Source organism: Haliotis asinina, chromosome 8, assembly GCF_037392515.1.
Source record: "Haliotis asinina isolate JCU_RB_2024 chromosome 8, JCU_Hal_asi_v2, whole genome shotgun sequence".
NCBI lineage: Eukaryota > Metazoa > Mollusca > Gastropoda > Lepetellida > Haliotidae > Haliotis > Haliotis asinina.
This window is the reverse complement of record NC_090287.1, coordinates 26,523,476-26,549,131: the sequence shown is the minus strand read 5'-3', so window position 1 is coordinate 26,549,131 and position 25,656 is coordinate 26,523,476. Positions and strand designations below refer to the sequence as shown.

At 37.5% G+C, this 25,656-nt stretch overlaps 2 protein-coding genes across 14 annotated transcripts in view; one reads left to right on the top strand and one right to left on the bottom strand.

The window, feature by feature from the left end:
* LOC137293915 (kinesin light chain) overlaps positions 1-8,081 on the bottom strand; it is a 53,577-nt gene extending 45,496 nt beyond the window's left edge. For 9 of the 13 annotated variants that reach the window (XM_067824748.1, XM_067824753.1, XM_067824745.1 and 6 more), the window contains exons 1-2: positions 7,812-8,081; positions 2,379-2,423 (exon numbers count right to left, since the gene is read on the bottom strand). In XM_067824748.1, the coding sequence (XP_067680849.1) occupies positions 2,379-2,404 (26 nt within the window). In that variant the 5' untranslated portion in view covers positions 2,405-2,423; positions 7,812-8,081. The remainder of the gene's footprint in view (positions 1-2,378; positions 2,424-7,811) is intronic. The other 4 variants (XM_067824750.1, XM_067824761.1, XM_067824751.1 and 1 more) reach the window with 3 other exon arrangements.
* Positions 8,082-9,783: 1,702 nt separating this feature from the next.
* LOC137293918 (eukaryotic translation initiation factor 5-like) lies at positions 9,784-24,530 on the top strand. Its single transcript, XM_067824762.1, has 12 exons — positions 9,784-10,494; positions 10,620-10,765; positions 13,223-13,457; positions 13,764-13,845; positions 14,269-14,441; positions 16,132-16,248; positions 17,669-17,839; positions 18,561-18,722; positions 19,263-19,424; positions 20,974-21,141; positions 21,669-21,797; positions 23,568-24,530. Exons 3-12 carry the CDS (start codon positions 13,386-13,388, stop codon positions 23,658-23,660), a joined length of 1,329 nt encoding a protein of 442 aa, XP_067680863.1. The 5' UTR covers positions 9,784-10,494; positions 10,620-10,765; positions 13,223-13,385; the 3' UTR covers positions 23,661-24,530.
* The last annotated feature ends 1,126 nt before the right edge of the window (positions 24,531-25,656 follow it).

Below are 25,656 nucleotides of genomic sequence, written 5' to 3'. Positions count from 1 at the left end.
CATGGTTGTACGTATGCCGTGTGCATCACCCGGAAGCGAGCGTACGCTAATAGCATTCAGAAGCGTTCGGATACGAACCTTTTCGAGATAAAAAGTTCAAAAGGTATGTGTGAATGTGCACTTTCGCGATTTGGTAATCTGATTGGTCAATCTCAAAGGTTACCTGATGCGACCTCCCATAAGGTTTTTGTTAGACTCAGTAGTGGAGTGTAACGAAAAGTACTGAGGATAAGTTTACTTAGACTGGTATCAAGCCTGCTTCGTTTCAAGGGGGGGTAAACCCAAGAACAAACTATTGCACAACTGATTTGCGATTATATGCTTATAAGTTTGTTCATTTGTTTTTTCTTAATCAGCAATGCATTTATATATATCATGAATAAGTGATCACTGTGTTTTAATTATGTTTGGTGGCATGTGACCTTTAAGTACTGTGCACAAGATCCACTACTCCACGATGCTGTAACTTCCTCCATGTAAAGTTCCTTTAGTCATAAATTTCACTGACTTTATTCACATTCCCCAACTGTAGCCCACAGCAGATTGTAGTCGCTTCTTTAAGTTTAACTCAAGTGAGCTGGTGGCTTGATGTCATCATATGCCTAACCTATTCTGATTCCCAATATTGCCTTCAAGCAAAGGCTAACCAGGTAAAGGATATTTAAACAGCTGAAAACTGTCACAAAATAATGTCAAAAGTTGGCAATCTACTGCCTAATTACTTCATCCCCTCTAAAGATAGGTGCAGCAGAGCGAATCACAATCCATAGGAATGGGCAAAACATGTTCTGAAAGTCATGACATAAATTACCCAAATCAGAACCTAAAGAATCCAACTATTGTTTGCTTATCATGTAATAAACTGCATCATTTATGAATGAATATAACACTATATACAATATTTCATGCAACTGTCAGATGACCATGGAAGTAATCATTCTGGGTTGTATCTAAAGTGAATATTACTGAAAATGTTACAATTCACAGAAATATAATTGAAAAATATGATAAAGGTTTTGACTTTAAGAGACAATATCAAACATTGTGATTTTCTACAAGTGAGTCACTATGCAATGGTGACAAATCGAATAATCTAAAGCCAACATACAAAGTACAGTGCTGCAGCCTCAGGCTGTAAATTAGGATGACTGACGACATTTCAAAACTGGTAATCACAATCTGATGAGAAGCCAGAGGGTATGTGCATGAACACTGCATATGTTCCTGCTGACACAGACATACAGCGACACAGCTAATGCAGTTGGGGTATGTGCTGGGAAAATGAGGACATTTCACAACTAAACATCCGTGTACTATAGAATGCTGTCAAAATATTCTCTCGTAAATGCTTCACTTAAAAGCACAAGAATTTGTATGAAAAAGCTTCATCTAAAGTATTGAATGTTTAGAATCCAGTCATATGAACTGTCAACCAGCGGTGCCAGAACTACATCAGGCTGAATGAGAAGTGCACGAGTGCATAAAGAGAAAGTACAATAAAGCTACACCCCTACAGCTTGACAAGCTGTCCATCAGGACTGCCATGGTCATTTCAAAAAACATTAAACATGCCACTTTAGCAAACCTGGTGAAAAGTATAGACAGCAAAATGTCACAAACACCAAAACATGCAATGATCTCTGTCATGTTTTTCAAATTAACATCCACTTATTAAGAACACTTGTCCCTGAAACTGGAAAATCCACACTACCTTTCTTTCCCACGAAATTTTAGCTTTCTGTAAAGCATTTACATCCAGTTACTGTAAAGCATTTAAATCCTGTTAATCTTAAGTGGACATAACACATGAAACATCTGAGAACACTGACAATGACTACTTCTTTATATTCCTGTGACTTCTCCTGGTACTGGCATAATGGGCATTACATGGAGTCAGGACATAACGCTGCTTAGAGTACTCCGATTGAAGCACATCAGCTTATTTCAGCATCAGAAGCATACAAAACATGTGCGTCAGGTCAACTGACTAAGAATATCACCAAAGGAACAAATCTAGAATTTAATGCACACTGACACAACCATTATACAGTCTGTTTGCCGTAAATATGTACTCATGAATTTCACTTTTAAACAAAAAGGTAAACTGAATAAAAATTAAAATGAAATTAAGATGGCAAATCATCATAATTATACCTTGCCAATTGCACATTTAAATCTCAGAATTTTATTCAACTTAGGATAAAAGTTGTTTAATAAACGATCTTAGTTTCAAATTGCTATTACTGGTTTCTATTACAAGGGGCAATGTACACTAGATTTCAAACAGTGTTCTAACACAGTGTGTTTGGAATTGCACCATGTACTCATGGTCTTGAGGGTGTATATATGTGTTGTCTGTGGGGGTATGAGAGCATTACCTGTCACCTTGAACTGGTCCTTCCATGTTCACCACATCACATTGTCTGAAAACAAACACAAAACCATGCAACTTTCACATGCACCTTTAAATTGGGATACAATCTACCTTAAAGTGTGCCATAAATACATGTTGATACTCCCTTTGAAATTAAATACCCCAACAAGAACAAACACTTTGATCAACACTAAATAGCTCCAGCCCCAAAGCCTTTGCTTTTTTAATGGTTGTGGTTTCATCCTCAGCTCATACATTATATTAATAACTACATCACTCCCATGTTCCTTGGATACAAAGATATTGGTAACATTAGTTCCTTACAAACCAAACCTTTCCAAAGAGGCCAAAGCTAAACACATTGATTGTAATATATAATGTCTCCAGTAAGTATGCAATTTCATCATTTGATAAGGTGTTTGCAGCTTAATACAGTCAAAGATTATAGTCAAATTATTTATTTCAAACGCTAAAAAAGAGTATGCCTAACACAACTAGAAATAGTAGATGTAAAAGTCTGGCATTGTGAGTCAATTTCTTAAACAAGCTGACTACATCAATGGATTGTAATGAGAATGAATGAGGATTCGTACAAAAAGGGTCTTAAGACTGCACAGTTTGTTGCCACACTTTAATTCAACTATGTCCTACCACCTCCTACTCCACATTGCTTAAGATGTTTTCTTTCTACTTTTTAATCTCATTATCGAAGACACCACATGCTTTTCACTCAGAACGATTTGTAAGAAAACTGACATTTTTGTTCTCACTAGGCTTGTAAAATAGTGTGATGAAGCATGTGATTCACAGTTTGTGACTGGGTCACCAGTGATCTTTCTGAATTGCTGTGCTTTACTGATAAAAGTCAATGTATTCGTTTTGAAATAAAATGAATAAATGCCAAAGAAACGGAAAGGAGATGCAAAAGTTCAGCATCATTATTCTTTTATCAAGACATTAATAAGAAAGGTAATCTGGAGACAAGTTATAACGTTGTGTAGTTGTGTACAAGTATTTATTCTTTGTAGGTCTTATGCTACCAGAATATGCATAGTTCAAAGTTGGAACACAAGTGAAAGAAAAAGAGCTAAACATGCTAACACTAATTTAAACATTTCAAATACTGCAACAGATAATTAGTAACATCACAATTCATGATGTACCTGTGCATCTCCAGCAATCATTGCATGAATCATTATTTCATTATTGATTAATATTTCGATGTACATTATCATTTTGATATTACACCAATGCCTCAAGCAAAAACAATTATTAAAGCCTATTTAAAATAAATTTGGTCCCATGATGAATATGAGACCATCCAGAAAACAACTCTTGCCACCTTTTCTTTTTTGCTCCTAATGCATTGCATCAAATATCAGAACACTGTCCTTCAGATTCTTGAAAATGATAGGACAAGACCTAACCATGCCAGTGACCACTGCCAATCAAAAACATTGAAACACATGGTTATTTATTAACAGGTATTTGGGAAATGGTGAACTATGGTATCAAGTAGCCACTCAAGTAATGGTTGCTTGTTGCAACCAAAATGACGGAAATGTAGTATTGCAATACGCATCATGTTGTGCCTTCAGTATCAAGATAAGCATCACATTGTGAGGCAACTGTATTGTGATATAATTAATGACAGTGTGGGTGAATTACGATACAAACTCACAAGACGATCCTCAAAGTTGCAAAATGTCTACAGATGGTAACTGCACTTTAATTCCACTTGTGTCCATCACAAAGGAAATCACTGTACCTCATGATGATTCAGGTGAAAGTTCAAACCACAAACTGATGCAGATGGAAAAATAATGCAGTACACAATTGTGGTGTTCTGATTAATTCAAATAATCAAAGATTGGTCACAGTGATCGAACAACTAAGCAATCAATTACATTTTCTCATAATCAAACACAAACAATTTGGAACTACTGTTTCAGTGTTTGAAACACTTGCTGATGGAACATATTTTCAAAGCTGTCAGGGCCTAAAAACATGTTTATTTCTTTGAGTTCTCTTCACTAACTGAAAAGCCATGACAGAATATTTCTTGATGACCCCAGAAAGTTTAAGTTCATGATATACTAGTCATCACTTAGAAGTAGCAAGTTGCATCATGTTATACCTATTTGCAATAACAACCAGGATAAGGAAATCTGAAAAATGATGCTACCATTTTGTTTTTTGATGATTGTACATTGGTAATGAAGCAATCATCCAGGGTTAGATTTAACAGATGTTAATCTACTTGCACCAGGTGCAACCTAAAATAAGGACATAGCTGCACCAGTCAAATTCTAGTTGCAATGTTGTGTGTGAAAATGTCAGAGGTTTCGGTGCACATAAACATATGTCCGTAATGCAGTACCCATGAAACCTTACCAACACAGAAACATCCTTGATCCCTGTTACAAGAGTGTCATAGTCAAGGCCTATGAATAACAATGTTTCAGTACCACAGCTATTTATGCTTTAGAAGAAAAATGAGCTTACATATCTATTGTTGTTGATTTATTTCTAAAAAATTGACTTGCACCTTTTGCATTTTAGACTCATAATTAGGTTGCATTATATAATATTGGGTTGCACCAGAACAAGTAACAAAGCACTAAATTGAGTCCTGTCATTAATTGTGAGGCACCACTGTGAGATTTCAACTAATTCTCAACACTAATACACAATCATAAATAGATAACACTGGCTATTTTAAACTAAAACCGTCTTTATCAATTTGCATTTTTTTAAATGTGCAGCAGATACTGATGAGGTTAATACCTTCATCACAATGTTCAGTCAAAGGTTTAAGATGGTCACTGTCATCAGAAAAAAAACCACAAGTTCAGTGAAGCAGATATTTGTTAGACAGTTTTTCTCATAAATCCTTCTAACACTTTCTGCTTTGGGACAAGCAGCTAAAACTGATAGGAAAAACACTAAATGATAATAATTTGTGGTAAAACTTCACTGAAGCAATGTTCACTGAAGACATATAGTAATACAAATACACGTTTAAATATCCACTAAAATTTATGTACCAGTAACTGTGACGCTATGTGCTGTGCAACTGAAGACATGCAGCTACGGCGTATGAATGTTTGGGGTGTCCTTTGGAACTAAAGCCAGGCTGTTGTTAGCTGTGAAACTGGAAGTAGTTGACTCCAGGAACCCCACAAATGATAACGACGAGCACTAGAGTATGACATGGATACCCTGATTTTCTTTTTTAGTTCTGGACAGTCATCACCATCCAATAAATAATGAATATGGTGAGGTGGATTTACAACATTTATGAACGAGGTTATTGTTCAGGACGTCAGTGATGCACACATTGTTGAATCAGGCTCCCAAAGTAATTGAAGGAATTACAGCAAATTTGAAGGATTGCATCTCGAATGTAATCAAATGCAGCCCACTTGCGAAACAATTGCATCATAAACAATAACATAAACACAACGTCCCTATCGGAAGCAATGTTGATAATACTTGAAACACGCTCGGACATCTTCTGAGATTTCTCGGCTCCATTCCACAATTTTTTTATCAGTCGCACCCTGAAACTCACACATCAAAACATGGCGTCACTAGGAAGAGCACCCATCTCGGAGACTTTTGATTTTAGTTTCTACTGTTTTCATTTTTATAATTATCCATCTTTGACCATCTGTGTTGAATGCGTCTAGGTATGAGGAGTTGTCAGAGCCATAGATTATTTTAGTGAGTGAGTGAGTGAGTTTAGTTTTACGTCGCACTTAGCAATATTCCAGCTATATGGCGACGGTCTGTAAATAATCGAGTCTGGACCAGACAATCCAGTGATCAACAACATGAGCATCGATCTGCGCAATGGGGAACCGATGACATGTGTCAACCAAGTCAGCTAGTCTGACCACCCGATCCCGTTAGTCGCCTCTTACAAGCTGAGTCGCCTTTTATGGCAAGCATGGGTTGCTGAAGGCCTATTCTACCCCGAGACCTTCACGGGTCCATAGATTATTTTAGAAGGGAAAGATCATCACTGCAAAAGAGCGTTATAACTCATGCCCCCGGAGGTTGTTTATGTCTGAACATCGGAAGCCTCCAGGGGACATGACTCTCCGAAGATGGCCGAGTGTGTTTAAAGTATTACCGACATTGCTTCCGATAGGGGTGTTGTGTTTATGTTATTACCGCTAAACTACTGATATGGCTGCAATTGTTTTGTGAGTGGGCTGCGTTTGTTTACATTCGAGACGCAATTGCTTTAAAAAATTCCTTCAATTCCATAGGGGGACCTGTGAATAATCACTAAAATAAATATCATGCATCATTGTATGTCTATATTACCTAGTTCTTTTGTAAATAGACATGCAACTTTTAATTAGTGTTGGGAATCACTTTAACATCATGCTTATACATCAATGTAAATAAAATGAAGGTGGCATATCTGCATTACACATTTATTCCACCCTTCATTTTGTACCATCACCCTGAAGTCTTAGAATATAGAAAACACTATGCAAGGAAACATAATTCTTATCTGCAATATAAGAATGAATTGGTAAAGATTTGTATGGATTAATCACAACAGAACATTTTGCAGAGTCTACTTCAATCCAACCTAAGTGTATAAGGTCATGAATCCAATTTCCAAATCCAATTACACAAAATGCACAGATATGTTTATGTCTTGTCTACAATGGGGTTCCATTGTGAGGTGGCACTGCAGTAAAAGCTGTCAGCTATGTACCATGTCATATCAGTTAAATGTAAAATAACAGCGAAGAAACACATATTAGACAATTGTGATGAACAAAATCTGATAATGTATATTCACATACACAACAATAATGAACCTCAGGTTTTGTGTCAATAACCGTTATATCCTTATGTTGACAACTTCCGAAATGCTAACATTCCTTACTATTATATCAACGTGTATGGGTACAAGAAGGGCTTCATGATCATCTACATATTTGTCTTTCCTGAAATGTCAAATCTCACACACATCATCTCTGAATACCGTGTGTTCAAATCCACACTTTCGACTATTAGCCCTATATCTATGACTACATGTAAACACAAACGACAACGTCTGATTTTGCAAGATGTCATTTTCTGTTTGCTTACACCTACTCACCTGTATACTGAACCCATTTTTAAGTCAGGATCGATATGTCTCAGGTTCCCTGACGTAACTAAATATAAGTAATTTAACTCAAAATCGCTGCACGTGATGTGTGTGTCTACATTTGGCCACTTGTCCCTTCACCCCTGTATCGTCTGGTCTCGTGTCAAATGACAGTTGTCAAATGGTAAAGAGTGGTGATTGTTCCTCAAAATGAGATAGTAGAGCGCAAAGAATATTCTACGCCTGTGTCAATGTTCATAATTTATAAAAGGAAGCGACAGTGGTTGACGGCAGATTTAATATTCATGAACAACTTACCAGACAGAGGCGAACAGGATCGATATGTTCTGAAAACACAACTGTGCTTCCGATCTCAAATGGGGTGGGAACCTCTTCCGATCGAACGTCGAGATTGCATTCAACAAGAGGGCTCTGTTGGAATTTTACCTTTCATTGAATTATTGCTCAGTATTTACGAAAATTTGAATTGGATTTGTAAAGGAATGCCGAAAACTTCGGTTTCCTCCCATCGAGTCATCATCAAAGATGGCGGAATGTTTTACGGAAATCTCGCATGATCTCGAAAGGAAAGATACCTCATGCTAGTTGGTGTAAAACTATTCATTTAGCACGTCTCAGTACGATATGACGAGGTGTATCGTTCAGTCATCGATGGTGTTGTTAATCTAGTATTTTGATGATACGGTTATGTATATGAAGGTATTAGCGACACAATAGTGAACAGACATTATATACTGTAGGAATTGCTATTGTTGTCAGAAAAGGTTCTTTAGAATTCCACATCGACTCCCAACCGTCATTCAGATGAAACGCTACTGTGATGTCTGTTAATTTGAACAATTATCAAGGCAAGGCACCACTCAAAAATGTTTATCGGTCACCTAAATTTACTGTGAATTTGATCTTCCAGATAATAATACTAGACTCAGGGACGAGTATGTGAGTGCACGAGGAGGAAAGGGGTGGTGGTGGTGGGGGTGGTGGTGGTGTGTGTTCGGGGTGGGGCAGGGGTGCTGTGTGTGCGCACACTTCATTTTCACGAGACTTTCAATTGTCATTTAAAAAACTTTCAGGACCAAAGACGGGGAGGGTCCTCTCTGGATCCGTCTATAAGCAGACTGATGTAATACGATTTCTATACGATGAAATATATACACATACATCTGATGTCCGTTCGGGACACATACCTGAGCAAATACACCTTACAGAAGCCAGATGCATATATGAATAACCTCTCAGTTTCACTGATTAGCTAAATTCACATCATGTCATGACAAGACGCCAAGTTCGAATTCAACTGGACACAGAAGTTTTCATGATATGTCTCAGCAGAAAGTGAAAACAAAAACACAAGTCCGGAAATTTCTCAGCTTAGTTTTTAACTTATTAAGGTCATTGAAATTCCGAGGTAAAACGACGGATCCTTATGTTATGGAGTACTGAAGAACTTGAAGCGCGTACTGAAGTATTTGAAGCGCGTATAAAATGTTACATATGTCCCGTGTAGGTGAAACAAGTGTCCATTTCAAAACAATGTGTTTCCTAAAGCAGGCGCCAGAGAAACAATACGGAAAATCTTAGTCTGTCGTACAGACCCCGAAGTATATATATCCAAGAAAGCCCACGCAAGTCTAGAAAATGTGGCAATTCTAGATTTCCATAGCTTCATCTGAACATGAAGTGTCAGGGCTCCATTTCACCATATTATTTATTTTCACTACATTTTTTTTAGTAAAATATGTTCATTTCAGAGACTAGCTGTTAGTCTAGGGACATGTGTAAAATAATAATATTACAGAGAGGCCTTCACGCATATACAAGAATATTCAATGACTCCAAAATGTCATAATTCAATTTACCTGACGAAGGGACAAGGAACAGCCCAGAAACGTTTTGACATTTTACAATAAACAAGAAGCCATCCGTGTCATTTGTCTTTTTTATCTTTACCAACTTCTTAATGCCCCTCAAGAATCTCCAAAAGGTTCTGACCTAAACTGAGTCACTCACACTTTGTCAATCCTTTTTCAACGATACAATACCGATCTTGGTTAATTATTATATCGTTTAACTTTCGCTGGGAACTTTAATACACAACCGTTACATTTACAGGGCAGTTTGTCGCTTTGGCGTACTGGGACGTCGTTGTCACTGCACTGTACGGAACGCTCTCATTCGTTCCGGTGGGCGATGAAACTCGACATGGACAGCATTACACAACATGTCACAAATCAGCCATGCAATTCTGTTTTATTATGACCATAGGAGGTTTTTACATCAGCTATATTTGATATGTATGAATGTGGTAATTCCATGCGGGTTATCGGGGGCCCTTTCAGCGTGCTCATACGGCACGCCCTGAAAACAATGTGTACACTGTGGAATTTCGAAATGTGGAATTTCGCAACTTGTGGCAATCCAGCGGACTTATGGATATAGATGAATCTCCGTCGCTATAAATTTCATGAATTATAACAAAAGACAATACATGCATTCATATCAATACAATCGTGCAATAATACTTTATTGATCGAAGACTTTTGAGGAATGAGTATTTTTGGTCCAGCGAGAGTTGCTTGGTGTTTTCAGTTACATCATTTTGTTATCGTCTCACGTTAATCGTAAAATTAAATCGAACAGAAAGAAAATCCCCATAGAGACGATATCTGTGCATATGTGTACAAACTATAATCATACACACGTTTTAAAACAAAACACATTTCATTTTAATCTATATTTTAAAGTTTAATCCAGTTTAGGTTTACATATGTAGTCATGTCGTTGTATATGCAAGAGCTGTTTTTTAACCTTCTGATTTTGCAATAGGTTGAAGGGGCTTGCGTAGGAGTAAACGATTAACATATATCTATTATGTTGAATGTCACAGACCTTCTAAACAGTTCATTGGAAGATAGTTTTGCGCGCACGTCGGTGCGTGTTCATCCGGGCATTCTGTCATAGCGCAACCAGAGTTCGAGAAGTATGTGGACGAACGTAGTTGAACTTTCGCATTGTCTCGTGTTAATTGCTTGAATTTTCAAATCGTTTTTATTTTAATTTTATTTCATCGAAGGGGTTATTTATCTCTGTATATTGTATTTTCAGATTCTGGTGTATGAGAAATACTCGCAGAAGGAAGATTTCATCTAACATATTGGGACCAAGTTCCCCGAGGCGATTGCCAAATACAGTTTGCTTACAAATTTCTTCGCTCATTTTTAGCGTTTTTATGACGTTTGTCAGACCAGACGGTAAGTTTAATGTTTTCAGCTTTCATTTATGTCAGTTGTCAATGTAAATTGTCGTAGACATGTTCCATTATGATGAAATATGTTGAAATGTCGGCCATATTGTTCAATGATAAATCTGCGACATCAACACGTGGCGAAGGTGTTAGCCGTCACTCTATGACAGCACACTCAGCTCATCGTAATATTTACTTATCCCAAAGGATTGGTATTTTGGGATACGCATTTGATCACACATAATCCCGTAAGACAGGATACCTAGCTGTTGTACGAATTATTTATGATTTCACCTCGCGAACAAGGTCAGTAAAAAACAGCAGTTACTCAAACCTTGATGTTCAGTAACAAAAGATAATGGGAAATGTGATTCCACCTTATGCAGCACATATTGATAGAGGAGGAAGAACTTCCCCTTTCTGTCAAGTGTGCCGAATATGTTCAGATCTATAGGCCTATGGTGCATGTGGGTTTCACAGCTGGCACTTAACAATCTGGAAATGTCTACCACGCTGTAGAGCCGAGTTCAAAGTTTAAACAGTCATTGTCGAGTCTTGTCTTACATAAGGTAAGGATATCATCTATGCCCTGCAACATTCTACCATGTCAACAGAAGGTACATCCCAACTACATGGTTGGGTACTGAGACTTATTTTCTTTGAATGTTTTATCAACTTCCTAAGCCTCTCACTGAGTGTGGATGTAGTGGCATATGAGTTTCGAGTTCTTTAGTAAGCCTTGATCCAGATATTTTCTAATTTGAAGTTGGTTTCCTGTGACCATATCCCCAGACGATCAATAATATTGTCTCATAATCAAACACAAACGATTTTGAACCACTGTTTTAGTGTTCAGAAAATTTTTACAATGGAGCATACTTTATAACATGTCAAGGTTTGAAAACGTATTTCTAATGTTCATAATATATTAGTATCACTTAACATGCTTAAAGTAGCAAGTTGCATAATGTTATAAAAAGCAAATCTGAAAACATCATGAATAGGAAAACCTGAAAAAAGGTACTAACCGATTTCTTTTTTTCATTGATGGGTAGTTGGTAATGAACCAATCGGCAGTTGTGAGATTTCAACCAATTCCCAAAACTACAGAGCGGGTGATTACACTGACTGTGTTGATCAAACACTGTCAATATTGGAAGTTCATCCTGCTACTTTTTTTCTTTCCTGGGGATAGGAATGTTGATTGGTTAATCTCATACACATCATACCAACATAATTAAAGACAGTTTTTCTTGATGTCTATTTCTTTTGCTCAACATTAATACAGTGAAAAAAAAAGCTAGTCAGTTTTTCTTGATGCCTAGTTTTTGTGCTCAACATTAATACAATGAAAAAAAAAAGCTAGTCAGTTCTAGCATGTGAAAAGTGCTGCCTCAAGTGCATGATCTCTGCATGAGCTAGCATCAGGGGTAGAAGTGATTTGAAACAATCCATACTTGCCACAAATGATGAATATGATATGGTTCCTGGTCATTACCAGCCTGTTTGTTGCCTTATTGGAAAGATATTGGCTGAAGAATATCATATGTGTAACTTGCCCTGGGCAGGTATCAAATCTGTTCTACGGGCTTGGGAGATGTCTTCTCACATCACAACTGTTGCTAAGTTTGTCCACTTCCTGCATATCATTCAGTTTGTAAAGTAAACATCTTTTGTCTGTATGGAGAAGCAAGCAGTATGACTTGTCACGAAACTGAACATGTTCCCATTGCTGTTGTGGGCATACTATCTTTTACACCATTGATGTCACAGCTGGCATTGCTGATTCATCTGAAAGATGTGGCAAACTGGTCATCTCAGGCTTATGCTTGTATTGCTTCAGCAGTTCCTTTGCAGTCTGGGTTGAAATCCAGTACAATCGTGATATTGATGTAGCTTTTGGCCAGACACAACTTTGCTATGACCCAAGCTAAGTCACCTTCTCTTATGTGGTTTGGCGAAAAGCTTCTGTCAGTCATGCCATGTTTTCATTTGCTGCCCAGTTGTGATGGACAAATGAAAACCCATCAATTTTCCCAATCAGAGCAATTTATGTTGCATATTCTTTTCATGTTGGTGTGTTTGGCCACTAAGCTCACATGTAGTGTCATTTTTCGCGGTAGCCTCACTTTTTGGGTAGTTTTTGGCTGCTTTGTTCCTGGCATACAAATCACTCTCGATGCATGAAGACCTGAGAAATTCATATTTGGCGTGGGGGGTGTTTTTTTTTTTGTTTTTTTTTTAGCAGAATAATATGAAAGGTCTTACAAATTGGTTGTCAGCGAAAACCTATCTGCCAGGTTGTCAATTTTGTTTACAGTCAAATTAATTGTGTTGCATGCTGCACTCTAATATTTTGGTGGTGTGGCTCTAGTGTTTTGATGATATGGAGGATAAACTAGACACATATGGACTTACATTTTTGGTGATATTTCAGTAAAAAGGAATGATTTTCATGTTGCAGAGCCCTTGTGGTGGCATACAAGAATAATAGAACCAGAGCTAAGTGGTTGGGGGAAAGATTCGTCAGAAAGGTTTATGAAGTTCCTCAAGCAAGCTGCTCATTTAAATCAAGCAGATAGTAGTATTCATAGGAAGAGGAAACCTTATCAGAAAAATCTATCAAGATGTCGTTCAACATTGATAGAAGCAATACCGACCCCTTCTACCGGTACAAGATGCCTCGTCTCTTAGCCAAGGTGAGCTTTATTGCTTGTAACATTCATTCCTCTAAGTATTGACCATCAGTTTTTCATCCATCTCTGTCAATGTTGCTTGTTTTTGTGACGCAAGTGATTGTGTGATGCAGAAAAAATTGTTTCTTTCTGAAGATTTCAACCATTCTGATGAAATAAAGCTTCAGGAATGTAGAAAAATCCCCAATCATAAGTGAGTTAATGCCTATTAATTTTAATACAATGTAAGAACCATGCATTAAGGTGATGTGAGTTTATATATTTTATTCTTTTTTTTCTGTGTACAGTGGCATTTGTGTGTAATTGCAGGTGGAAGGGAAGGGAAATGGAATCAAAACAGTTATTGAGAATATGCCAGCGATCGCCAAGGCCCTAGCACGGCCTCCGACTTGTAAGTTGATTACAATGCATTGTGTGACACTTCGTTCTAATTAACAGGCTATTTTAGGCCGTCACTGTTAGTTTAATTCTAATTTGTTATGAGGCATTTGTAATTATTGGTTTGGTAAGAGTTCCGCCCATAACCAGGACTTGAAATGTATTCAATTCATTAGGATTATTTTGAGGGTTCACGGATGATAATTTTCTGAGCACCTGAGGAATTCCACAAATTTGATCAGACTGGGGTAATTGGGGTCTGGCATGAGGGACCTATAGCCCACAACCCCCAAGCTCCTTTTCCTCTTGTTTCACTCGTACCCATTCTCATCTCTGAGGGTTAGGGTTAGGTTTTGGCTTTTTATTATCTGCTCTTGTGCATAGATATATTGAAAAAACCCCAAGGGTTTCACTTTGAGCACAATTTTATTTGCAGATCCCACCAAGTATTTTGGCTGTGAACTTGGCGCACAAACCCAGTTCGATTTAAAAAATGATCGCTTCATTGTCAATGGCTCTCACGAATCCAACAAGCTTCAGGATCTGCTTGACGGCTTTATCAGGAAATTTGTCCTGTGTCCGGAGTGCTCAAATCCGGAGACAAATCTTGTAAGCTGGTTCATCTCTTGCTGCAGTGTATTACAGTTTAGTTTACCCAGAATGCTTGTGATAATCTCTGATGACTTAACACAAGTGAACTCGTATCAATTCTGTTTGAGTTTGCAACTAAGAGTTTTCACTTATAAACAGTGGTATTTTAAAATAAGGTTCACATGATGGCAAAGGAGACACAAAGAAAGAAATGGCTCCTGGCATTCTTTGTTACCACCAGGAGACCGTAGATTCTTATGCTTGTTTGCCAACATGTAACACTTGTTTTAAAATGCTACTGTGGCTACAAGATACAGTCAAATCTGCTTATGTCAAATGCTGGCATCTCAAATATTATGCACAACTCGAAGTATCAAGTATCTGTTGGTCCCGTCCATTTTCTACCAACACAGACATACTTGTGTCTAGCATACATTGACAAGTCGAATTTATTTCTTGGTCCCCAGTAATTTGACTCGTCAGGATTTGACTGTAACTCGAAGTATCAAACTTGACCGGACATTGACACTACGGGTATACTAGTGGTGGCAGTTGACATGTAAAGAATGTTTTATTTTAGTTATATACATTTTGTGTCAAATAGTGTTTTTGAAACAGTTATCAAGCCATACTTTTCTGTTTTCCATAGATTTTATTCTGAATATGTTATGATATATGGCTTAAAACCTTTGTGTATGTGCAACGATACAGAATGTAATTCTCCTGTACTTCCCCTGTTTTTCAGTTTTACTTTGATCTGACAACTTGTACAGTAAAGTGTTTATTAGACTGTCTCATGACAGTTCCTAGGTCGACCCGTGAAGGTCCCGGGGTAGAATAGGCCTTCAGCAACCCATGCTTGCCATAAAAGGTGACTATGCTTGTCGTAAGAGGCGACTAACGGGATCGGGTGGTCAGGCTCACTGACTTGGTTGACTCATGTCATCGGTTCCCAATTGCGCAGATTGATGCTCATGTTGTTGATCACTGGATTGTCTGGTCCAGACTCGATTATTTACAGACCGTCGCCATATAGCTGGAATATTGCTAAGTGCGACGTAAAACTAAACTCACTCACTCACTCACTCACAGTTCCTAGGTCAACAACTCATGAAAAGATTTGATATGGCTGACATGTTGAGTTTCCCTGTTTTGGATTCCCCATCAAGAATCTTGACTTAGAACAAACACTCAGATATGCCGCCTGACAGAGCTTATTTTATTTATGTATTTAAAAAGAATTTGTTTTGATGGTTGGAATATGTACTCATGTTTGCTTGGATTCAGACTTGCGAGACAGACGATGATGACCCTTTCTGTATGTCTTAAGAGGCGACAAACGGATCAGGTGGTCAGACTCACTGACTTGGTTGACCCAGGTCATTGGTTTCCATTTGTGCTGATCAATGCTTACGCTGTTGATCACTGGATTGTCCGGTCCAGACTTGATTATTTACAGACTGCCACCATATAGCTGGAATATTGCTGAGTGTGTGGTAAAACCAAACTCGCTCACTCTTTATTTTGTGACGAAAGATGTAATAAAAAATTAAAAACAGGTATCAGTTTTCATGTTTCAAACGTGAGAAGCATGTCCATACACATAAACATATACATATACAGTACCACTGAGCATCTCTATTGTGGATATTAGGCACTTTATAAATACATGATTATTAAGTGTATTCCATCTTTGTTTTTGTTGCAGACTGTTCATGCCAAGAAACAAACCATATCCCAGCGCTGCATTGCTTGTGGGTATACTGGCAACATCCCACTGACTCATAAAGTCACAACATACATTTTGAAAAATCCACCAGATATGGTATGTATATTTATTGGTTTGTGCCTTCTGAAAAATTCTTGTGTCCAATTGGTAATGCTTTTAATTTATTTCAAGGTTCTTGTGATTTCCCAAGTTGATGGTCAATAAACTTTAACTTATTCAACACTATAGACTGGTTAACTGGCCAAGACATTGTGAGTCCCCTGACACCTTAGGACTCTATACCGGCCAGATAGTAGTCACATGATATATAGTTTTCGGAACCTAATTAACATATGATTCTTTTGTCAACTCTGTCACTTTTCACAATGTCTGAAAACACTATTTCTGCAATGTTCTTTATAAAAACATAATTCTCGGATACATGCTTTGGCATTGGGTCCACTTCAGAATTGTTGGAAGTGTAAAATAACTGTTTCAAGATGATGATTAAACAAACTGAAGAACATGAAAAATAAAATCAATAACAATCCTCATAAGAGTTGTGAAACGTACATTATAACTTACTATTTCCATCTTTTTTGAAGGATTGTGTAATGTAATTCAAGTGACATCTCGGCTTATGTCACCTCAAACGCCATGCTTGGACATGTTTAATGCTAAAATATATGCTCGAAGCATTTTTATCACTGGTCATAACCTGGCATGATATATCCACTATGTTCCATAATGTAGGTATAAATGGTGCTTTTTGCATAACACGTTCAGAATAGTGTGATTTTACCGAAAACTTTCGCCTAAATCTAAAAGTTTCCAATATGATTGGCTGTCTTAGGTCACATGTACGATTTTGAACAATCAAGCTCCTCGTAGCAGAATGAAGACGAAAAGCGTCATTAAAAACCAGTCTTTATGTTCAATAAAATCGCTTCTTACAACTGTGAAACTACTCTTGATGCTCAGAACTTTTGAATGATACCCCTCATCAACGAATTGCCTCGCATGCCACTTCTATGAAGCTTCCAAATTGGACATATTTCCTGTTGCGTAACGTTACAGACCCAAAACCCAGTGACATCGGGGAAATAGATGACTATACAGATTTCTAATTTTTTTGTTTTAATTTTCCGATCACGTGAAAATATCAAAAGAAACAGGTAACGGGTTACTATGACATTTTACAAATGGAAAATATTGCTGCATTTTTAGCTAACTTCGTGGTTTATCTGGCCAGTATGAATATGTAAGCTTGAATTTTCATTAAATTTTAACTTGTTTACGTTGCAGTTGTATTATTTGAATAATATTGTAAATATACATTCCATAGTCCTAAACAGTAGGATTATACGCTTCAAATGATGTACATGTAGTAGTAATAATGATTTATGAGCTGATATTTTCCTTGCTAAACATAGGCTTCATCTATGACCTCAGTCTCTGGGAACTCTGTGTCATGTGCCCCTGGTTGACTGGTGTTGAAAGCGTTAATGCTCTTACATAAATTGCATATCATTTTCAGGAAGTGTCGACAACACCCCAGAAAGGTAGCAAAAAAAAGGAAAAAAGAAGCAAGAAAGGAGCAGTGAATGGGGAGAAGGAGGATGATCGTGCCAGCCCAGAAGCCAATGCACAGGAACAGATGGCTGCTCAGCGAGCTTCTGGAGGCGTGATTGATGCTCCACCGGAAGAGGTCAGTTTTTCATCATTGAAATCCGTGTCATGACTGCAATGTCTCTGCCTTAACAGATTTTTCTTAACTAGGGCTGTTATCATTCACTTGTCTATTCATTGAATCCCCTCACGAATGTATTCATCTTTCACAATGACTGGCATAAAAGTTTCAATGTAATGAATTTTATAGGAGATCGTTGCATGCTTGATTTTGAAAAAATGTGAATGTTGAAAATATATGGTTGCATTTTTGGTATGTTTAGTTTGAAAGTAATGTGGTCTTTGTCATAAGTTATTGTTGTAAACATGTTAAAGAATCTATTGTAATTTTATTTCATTGCATAATGCATCAACTGGTGTCTTGCTATAGTATTTGTTACCCAATATTTATCATGCTGATACATTTATGTCCTACCTTTAACACTTATTGTGCAGATGCAACAATACAGAAGGTAATTCTCCTCTACTTCCCCTGTTTTTCAGTTTTACTTTAATCTGACAACTTGTACAGTAAAGTGTTTATTAGTATGTCTCAGTTCCTTGGTCTACAACTCTTGAAAAGATTTGATATGGCTTACATGATGAGTTTCCTTGTGTTGGATTCCCCATCAAGAATCTTGACTGAGAAGAAACACTCTGAAATGCCACCTGACAGAGCTTATTTTATTTATGTAGTTTATGTATTTAAAAAGAATTGTTTTTGATGGTTGGAATATGGACTCATGTTTGCTTGGATTCAGACTCGCGAGATAGACGATGATGACTGGGGCGAGGAGACAAGTGCTGAAGCAATCAAACAGCGGATGCAAGAACTGACAGATGCAGCTAAAGGACTTGCTTTCACAGAAGATCTTGAAAAAACATCGGAGGAAAGAGTGGACATTCTCTACAAGTACATTGAGGTAAATATGAGGATTAACTGAGAATTCCCTTATTTATCCCATGGGCTTAACATTGACAGAAAAACTTCTCGTGTTACCGAATTTATGAAAACATAATTCAGCTTAGGTCTTAAATGTTCGAACAGGACATATTGAATTGCCAAAACAGGCACACAATTTGTAATGAGTGAGTTGAAAAGGATCCCAGTTTTCATCAGCATCTTACCATTCTGCAACAGTATCAGTTTCTGCAAGACCAGATTGAAATCTGAGGTTTTTTGTGTTCAGCGAGTCATTTACACATTTAATACCATTTGTGCTTGTATTATAAATTGTTTTTGTGCTAAGTGCTTTTTGTCAACCGGAATCACTCCCAGCCATAAGATCTGAAATGTTTGGGGAAAATCTTGGTTTTAGGCCTGTGTGTCTGAACATAAGGGAATTCATGGTGTGTGATTTCAGATTGCTCAGTGCAGAGATACTTCCCTTGGTTGTTTTGATGTTGCCCTTGAAACTGAGATTTGTCCTGATATTTTACATTATAGTGACTTTCTTGTTCAGACTCGTCGTGACAATGGAACTTTGAAAAGTACCTTGAAGGAGGTGGTTTCTGAGGCGGAGCGGTTGGAGGTGAAGGACAAAGCTACTCTAATTCTGGTGGAGTTGCTGCTTGGTGCAAAGATCATGACACAACTCAAAGAGTATGAGAAAGTCTTCCTTGTGGTATGTCATCTTTGGAAGTGCTCACACATTGTTAGAGGAAGAATGGGAAGTTTTGTAACTAATGTTCCAACTAGAAAGTGCATTCATGCCAAGTTGTCAGTGATAACTTTTGGTTTATCTTGTTATTTGGCCCACCCTTTTTTAATAAACTGGATTACGGGCCCTCTGACCCTAATTTCTGGAATTTGAAAAAGACAGGGAAAATGCCAAGGCAGCCAATTAATAAACTGGATTACGGGCCCTCTGACCCTAATTTCTGGAATTTAAAAAAGACCGGGAAAATGCCAAGGCAGCCAATCATGTTACAACAGTGGATACTTTAGTTATAAACGAAAACTGAAGACTTACACAAAAGTGTTGGGTATAATCATGCTATTCTGAATATAATCAGTCACCACCTAAACATAAATTATGGAACTAAGATTATGGATCGTGCTGGGTTATGACCTGTGACAATAATGCTTCATGCACATATTTATAATTTATAATTTACATTTTGACAGCTTATATGTATACATTTGATCTTATTCATTGGACTATTAAATTTGTTCATTTGATTCCTCAAAACATTGTTTTATCACTGATAACTTTGATGTGAACCTGTTGCCGAGAATCTTTAGTTTAAAAAAAAGCATTGGGAAAAATAGTGTAATTCTAATTCTATCGATAATTTATGATTATTTGAAATGTAATAAGTATTTTCAGCTTCCTGACTCTGTATTTCAGTTGAAAAAAACGTAATCCAAGTTAATAGAAAAGGGTGGCCTATCATTGCTGCCCCTTCAGTTACATTTGATTAAGCCTAGTGCAGATATGATGAGTGTCTTTGTGTTGGATTCCCCATCAGGACTCTTGACTGAGAGTAAACACTCTGACTGCATGTTTTAATTGTGCTTAATAGTTACACATAATCGTCTTCAGATGAAAAGTACAATCAGCTTGCACAAAAACCTGCAAAGATGCTTTTTCGCACCAGTGTCCTCACGTTTTCGTGAAAAGTTGTGAAGCATCACATTAACTTCTTCAAAACAACTTCATGAAAACGTGATCATCTGACAATGCACAATATTTGCATGGTGAAACACATTGTTATACAATACTGAGTAAATGCTGCCATCCAAAGCTACAATTCAATACTTTACATGTGATATCCATTTTCTTTCAATGAGGATATTCCACTGTTAGACTGGCAAAAACACTTGGCAAAAACATTTGAAATAGCATGCAATTTCTTTTCATTCTATGTGTGCATAACAACCATTTATACTCTTGTGGGTCTGCTTTTCTAACTCACTTACTCACTGACAGTCCCAGCAGTCATCTGATTACTGCCTTTGAAAGAAACCTTAGTTGTCAGCATGGATACATGTCACAACTTTGATATTTTCACTTGTAAGTTATATCTATGGACCCCTTGAATTCTGTACAGACGGGCATTAAGTAATGATAGTGTTGTTGGGTTTAAACTTTTTCCATTACTGAGGTATACATATGTGTTCAGGATTTAATGATCAAGATCTGTTTGCTGAATTCTGAGTTGCTGTTTCAGTTCTGCCATGGCAACCAAAAAGCCCAGAAGTACCTGTTGGGTGGGTTGGAGCAACTGGTGGGGAATGTTCACAAGGAGACTCTGCTGCCTAAGATGCCTCACATCCTCAAAGCATTGTACGATGCCGACATCTTAGAAGAGGAAGTGCTACTTGACTGGGCAAAGAAGGTAAGACATTGATATCATTTAAGACCAGCTCCTTCAAATATTCCATCTGAGATTACGTCCAGGGTTTCTTAGAACTGTGTGCTTTTGTCAGATGATTGTCTTACCCTGTTTAGTGCAGATTATTCCTTGTGTTGAACTTAGTTGCCTGGTTAGTACAATTACAGACTGCCTTGATTTGCTAAAGTATTTACAACTAGGTCTTATCATCAACCATTCTTCCACATTTATTAATTTCTACATGTTCATCCTATGCAAAAGTTTCCTAAGGCAGTAGTTTGCTCGTTAGATTAAACACCCAGGCACAATTCCCCTTACACGTACAATGTGTGAAGCCCAATTTTTTTTATGTCTCCTGCTGTGATGTTGGTGGAATATTGCTGAAAGCAGCATTAAACTGAAACGTCTCTAACTCCCAAAGCAGTTCTTGACAAGAAATGTAGGTTTGGAGCATCATATAGTGAAATACTATTTTTGCTTTTTACATGCTTTTTTCTCTCCAAAATTATCAATTTGAAAATTGGCTACAGGTTTCCAAGAAATATGTGTCGAAGCAAGTTGCGGCAGAGATTCACGAGAAGGCTGCACCATTTATAACATGGCTGCAAGAGGCTGAAGAGGAAACAGAAGATGAAGATGACGATGATGAAAACCTAGAGGTTTGTATGGGAAAACATTTCTTTAAGTTATTCCTGTATATATTCAGATATTTGGCATCGTAAGTGATACTTATATAGTTACTTATGAAGCGTATTTTACAGAAATGCAAGATTCCATATTCAGCTGGTCTGTTTTCCCGAGTCAAGGGACATGTTTGGTTTTAAGGTACATAGATATGTCAGGAATTTATTAACTTGAGTATTGAGTATGTCAAGTAAGGTAGTGAAAAGAAGTACAGGGTTTTTATTCCTCCTCCCCCTGCCTGCATGTATAGTCAACGCCTTGTCCGTCCGTCCATAATCATTTTGTTAATGGAGCATAACTCAGAAACCGTTCAATATTTTTAGACCAAACTTGATAGATATAATGAACTCAGCCTATAGTTGTGCCTTTTGCTATTTTACAGAGTTTTGGCATTTTTATTTTTTTTGTTTTTCCATGGAATATTTTGGTGTTAGTCTAAAGGTGGGGTGGGCTTCGTTTCGGGAGAAGACCTCAAAAACCGTTCAACATTTTTCTGCAAAACTTAGTAGATATGTGTGGCAGGCCCCAAAGTGGTGCCTTTTGGTATTTACAGGTTTTTTATGATTTATTATTTTCTGGGTTTCCATGGAAATGTTTCGGACCTAGTCTCAAAATGAAGGGATGTGCTTTGTTTCTGGAGCATAACTCAAAAACCGTTCAATATTTTTCTGCAAAACTTGGTAGATATACCAATCAGAAGCTGCAATGGTGCCTTTTGCTAGTTACAGTTTTTTTGTAATTTCTTAGTTTCTCGGTTTCCCTGGAAACGATTCAAACTTTGTCTCAAAAGTGAAAGGTGTGTTTGGTTTCCGGAGCAGAACTCAAAAACTTCTTAATATCTGTCAGTGTAACTTGGTAGATATGTGTGGCAGACCCCAACGTGCTTCCTTTTGCTATTTACATGTTTTTCTGATTTATTATTTTCTCTGTTTCCATGGAAACGTTGGGACTCTTTCTGATTACAGATATATGGCATTTATATCTTTTTGTGAATTCCATGGAAACAATTCAGACTTGGTCTGAAAACACAATAAGTAACTGTCGGATGATTTGTCTTTTCAAATATGTGGGGGCTGGGGGAATATGTCATCTTCTGATGAGACCCGTGAAGGTCCCGGGGTAGAATACGCCTTCAGCAACCCATGCTCGCCATAAAAGGTGACTATGCTTGTCGTAAGAGGCGACTAACGGGATCGGGTGGTCAGACTCACGGACTTGGTTGACACATGTCATCGGTTCCCCACTGCGCAGATTGATGCTCATGTTGCTGATCACTGGATTGTCTGGTCCAGACTCGATTATTTACAGACCGTCGCCATATAGGTGGAATATTGCTGAGTGCGACGTAAAACTAAACTCACTCACTCACTCATCTTCTGATGACTCTTGTTACATTTCGTTAAACTGTGACATCAGTGTGTGCTTGCAGGGTTAAGTTTGAGTTTTGTAAATACTTGCCACATGTGTGTGAGACTCCTGTGATATTGCTAGAATAATGCTGAAAGTGATGTAATACCATACTCAATTACTAGCTGAATATACTGGGAACTGAATTATCCCCATGAGATGGTTTCTAAATACTTTGATGTACCATGTTCAATTACAATGGAATGTGGAATATTAAATCTGCTAATAATTGCCTGGAATACATATTTTTTTCATCTACTGAGTCATGAGTTTTCTCAGCTTTCAGATTAGATTAGAGCTTGTGGTTGTGTAATGACTTTTCAAATGGTCTGTTTCAGGTTGTGTACTCGACAACTGAGAGGGTTGGCCAGCAGGAGATGCCCAAACCTGAAACTGCTGAGGAAGATGACTTCAACATAGATGACATCTAGATGATGCCCCACACCAACAGATCAAACTAGCACTCCCCACCGAACTGCAAGCTTCATAGCTTATCTATCTAGGACAGATGAACTATCACAGGGGAGAAGACTAGGCTGTTCTGTTGAATTTATTGTGAACATGCTAATAGATTAGGATGGGCCACCAGTTATAGTGATATCAGTAATTGGAAACTTTCAGCCGATGCAGAACTTTTGACTTGAGTCTCTTATATGTTACACAGACTTTGATCAATTTGACCACTATCTGATCACCAAAGCATAATTTATTAATATATCATTGTTGAAAGGGTTGATCAGAGCTGATTTTCAATGTAATTGTAGATATGTCGGCTTGTCATTGTTTGTAATCAACCTTGTTTGTATATTGGGAATTTGTTGAAGTTAACTGCTTTTGTTGTAAACATACATTTTCATTTTGTTTGGAGGTCTGTGGTTCTTAAATTCTAATTTTCTTTCCTGAGTTGATCACTTGCTGCTGCAAGGACTCTTGAAATTAACCCATTGAGTTTTGACTTGTCATGAATGTCTTGATGAAATGGTGCAACTTGTTTTAGTGATTTGGGTTACGGTATGTTCAGTGAAGCTCTGTATTGTATCAGTTTGTTGTGGCTTTGTATATTTTTGTCAAGTTCAGTTTTTAAAGTTGTATGGCATCTTTGAGAAAATGTCTATGCTTTGATATTTTATAGTACAGGCTATAGGTATCTTATTTCTTCTGTGAGACAACTGTGGCTTCAGTGCTGGGATGTATGTGCTATTCATGTGGGGTATTGTTTGCTTACTCTTGAGGTACACAATGTACACAATGAAACAACTATATATTACTAAATTATGTATTAAATAAAATGTTCCAAAATTTTAAGTATTTGCTAATTTGTTACTTCCCCACCAGTCATCCGATCAAAGTGTTTCAGGACTGTTTAACAGGTTTGAAATGTGGACATAATTCATCCAAGAATACTTGATTCGTTTAGGCTGCCTTTTACCCTTCAAAACTTCATTTAGGAAAGATAATGGTAAGTAGATGAAAAACTTGTTACACTGAGAATGACATTTTAGTATAGGGTGTGGGTGAACCTCCATCAACATAGCTCACTGGAATATATTTAGTTCATCCAGTTATCCACTTTTGTACAGTTCCCCTGCAGGTGATATTACTGGGATTTTGCAAAAAGCAGTGTAAAACTAAACTCCCCTATCTATAAGTTATCCTTCCTTACTGCTGCTACTTCCAAATGCTTGTCATGTGGCATAGTTCTAAATGCGTCTCGTCTTACAGCTGTATGAATATTCTTATCTGTTGAAAGAACATATTCTTGTGATGCTTAACATTATCACTGAAGCGGCTCTGAAAAACACCCAAAGGTGATTCTTGGTCAGAACAGGTCACCATTTTATTTACCAAGAAGACTGAATGATATTGTAATAAGTACATTTATAATGCGCCAAATCCAGAGACACAGTGTATACTCATAGCGCTACTTGAGAGATAGACATCACCAGGTTAAGAGATTGCAACTAGAAAGATTAAAGTCTTTAGATCTGGGTGAAGAGAAATGTCCTGAGACTGTCTTTAAACATTTGGAGAGTTGGGATTCAGACGTGGGGTTGGAACAGAATAAATGTTGTTAGGCAGATCGGATTACTCTAGATGGGTGTAGACTGGTGTGAGTTCTGATAGGTAGGAAGGTGCTGACTGGTACTAACACTGATAAACCAATGAAAGCACTTTATACTGAACACGTGCTTCTACAGGTAGCCAGTGCAGTTTCATAAGTGTGACTTATTGCAATTATGAATGCGCTGAAGCCTGGACAGCTGTTCTTTGGTGATGTTGCTCAAAAGACTACTACAGTAGTTCAACTTGGATAGCACTAAACTCCTGACAAGCATGTGAGCAGTAGCAGCAGACAACAGGTGCCGGATGCTGCCGATGTTCCAGAGATGATTGTGACAAGCTCTGCAGATCAGTGATGTGCTGATC

Excerpts from the sequence above, each read along its gene's own strand:
- LOC137293918 (XM_067824762.1), top strand. The coding sequence starts at position 13,386 with ATGTCGTTCAACATTGATAGAAGCAATACCGACCCCTTCTACCGGTAC. Across the intron at positions 13,458-13,763 it reads TGCCTCGTCTCTTAGCCAAG|GTGGAAGGGAAGGGAAATGG; the intron begins GTGAGCTTTATT and ends GTGTAATTGCAG. Across the intron at positions 21,142-21,668 it reads TACTTGACTGGGCAAAGAAG|GTTTCCAAGAAATATGTGTC; the intron begins GTAAGACATTGA and ends AATTGGCTACAG.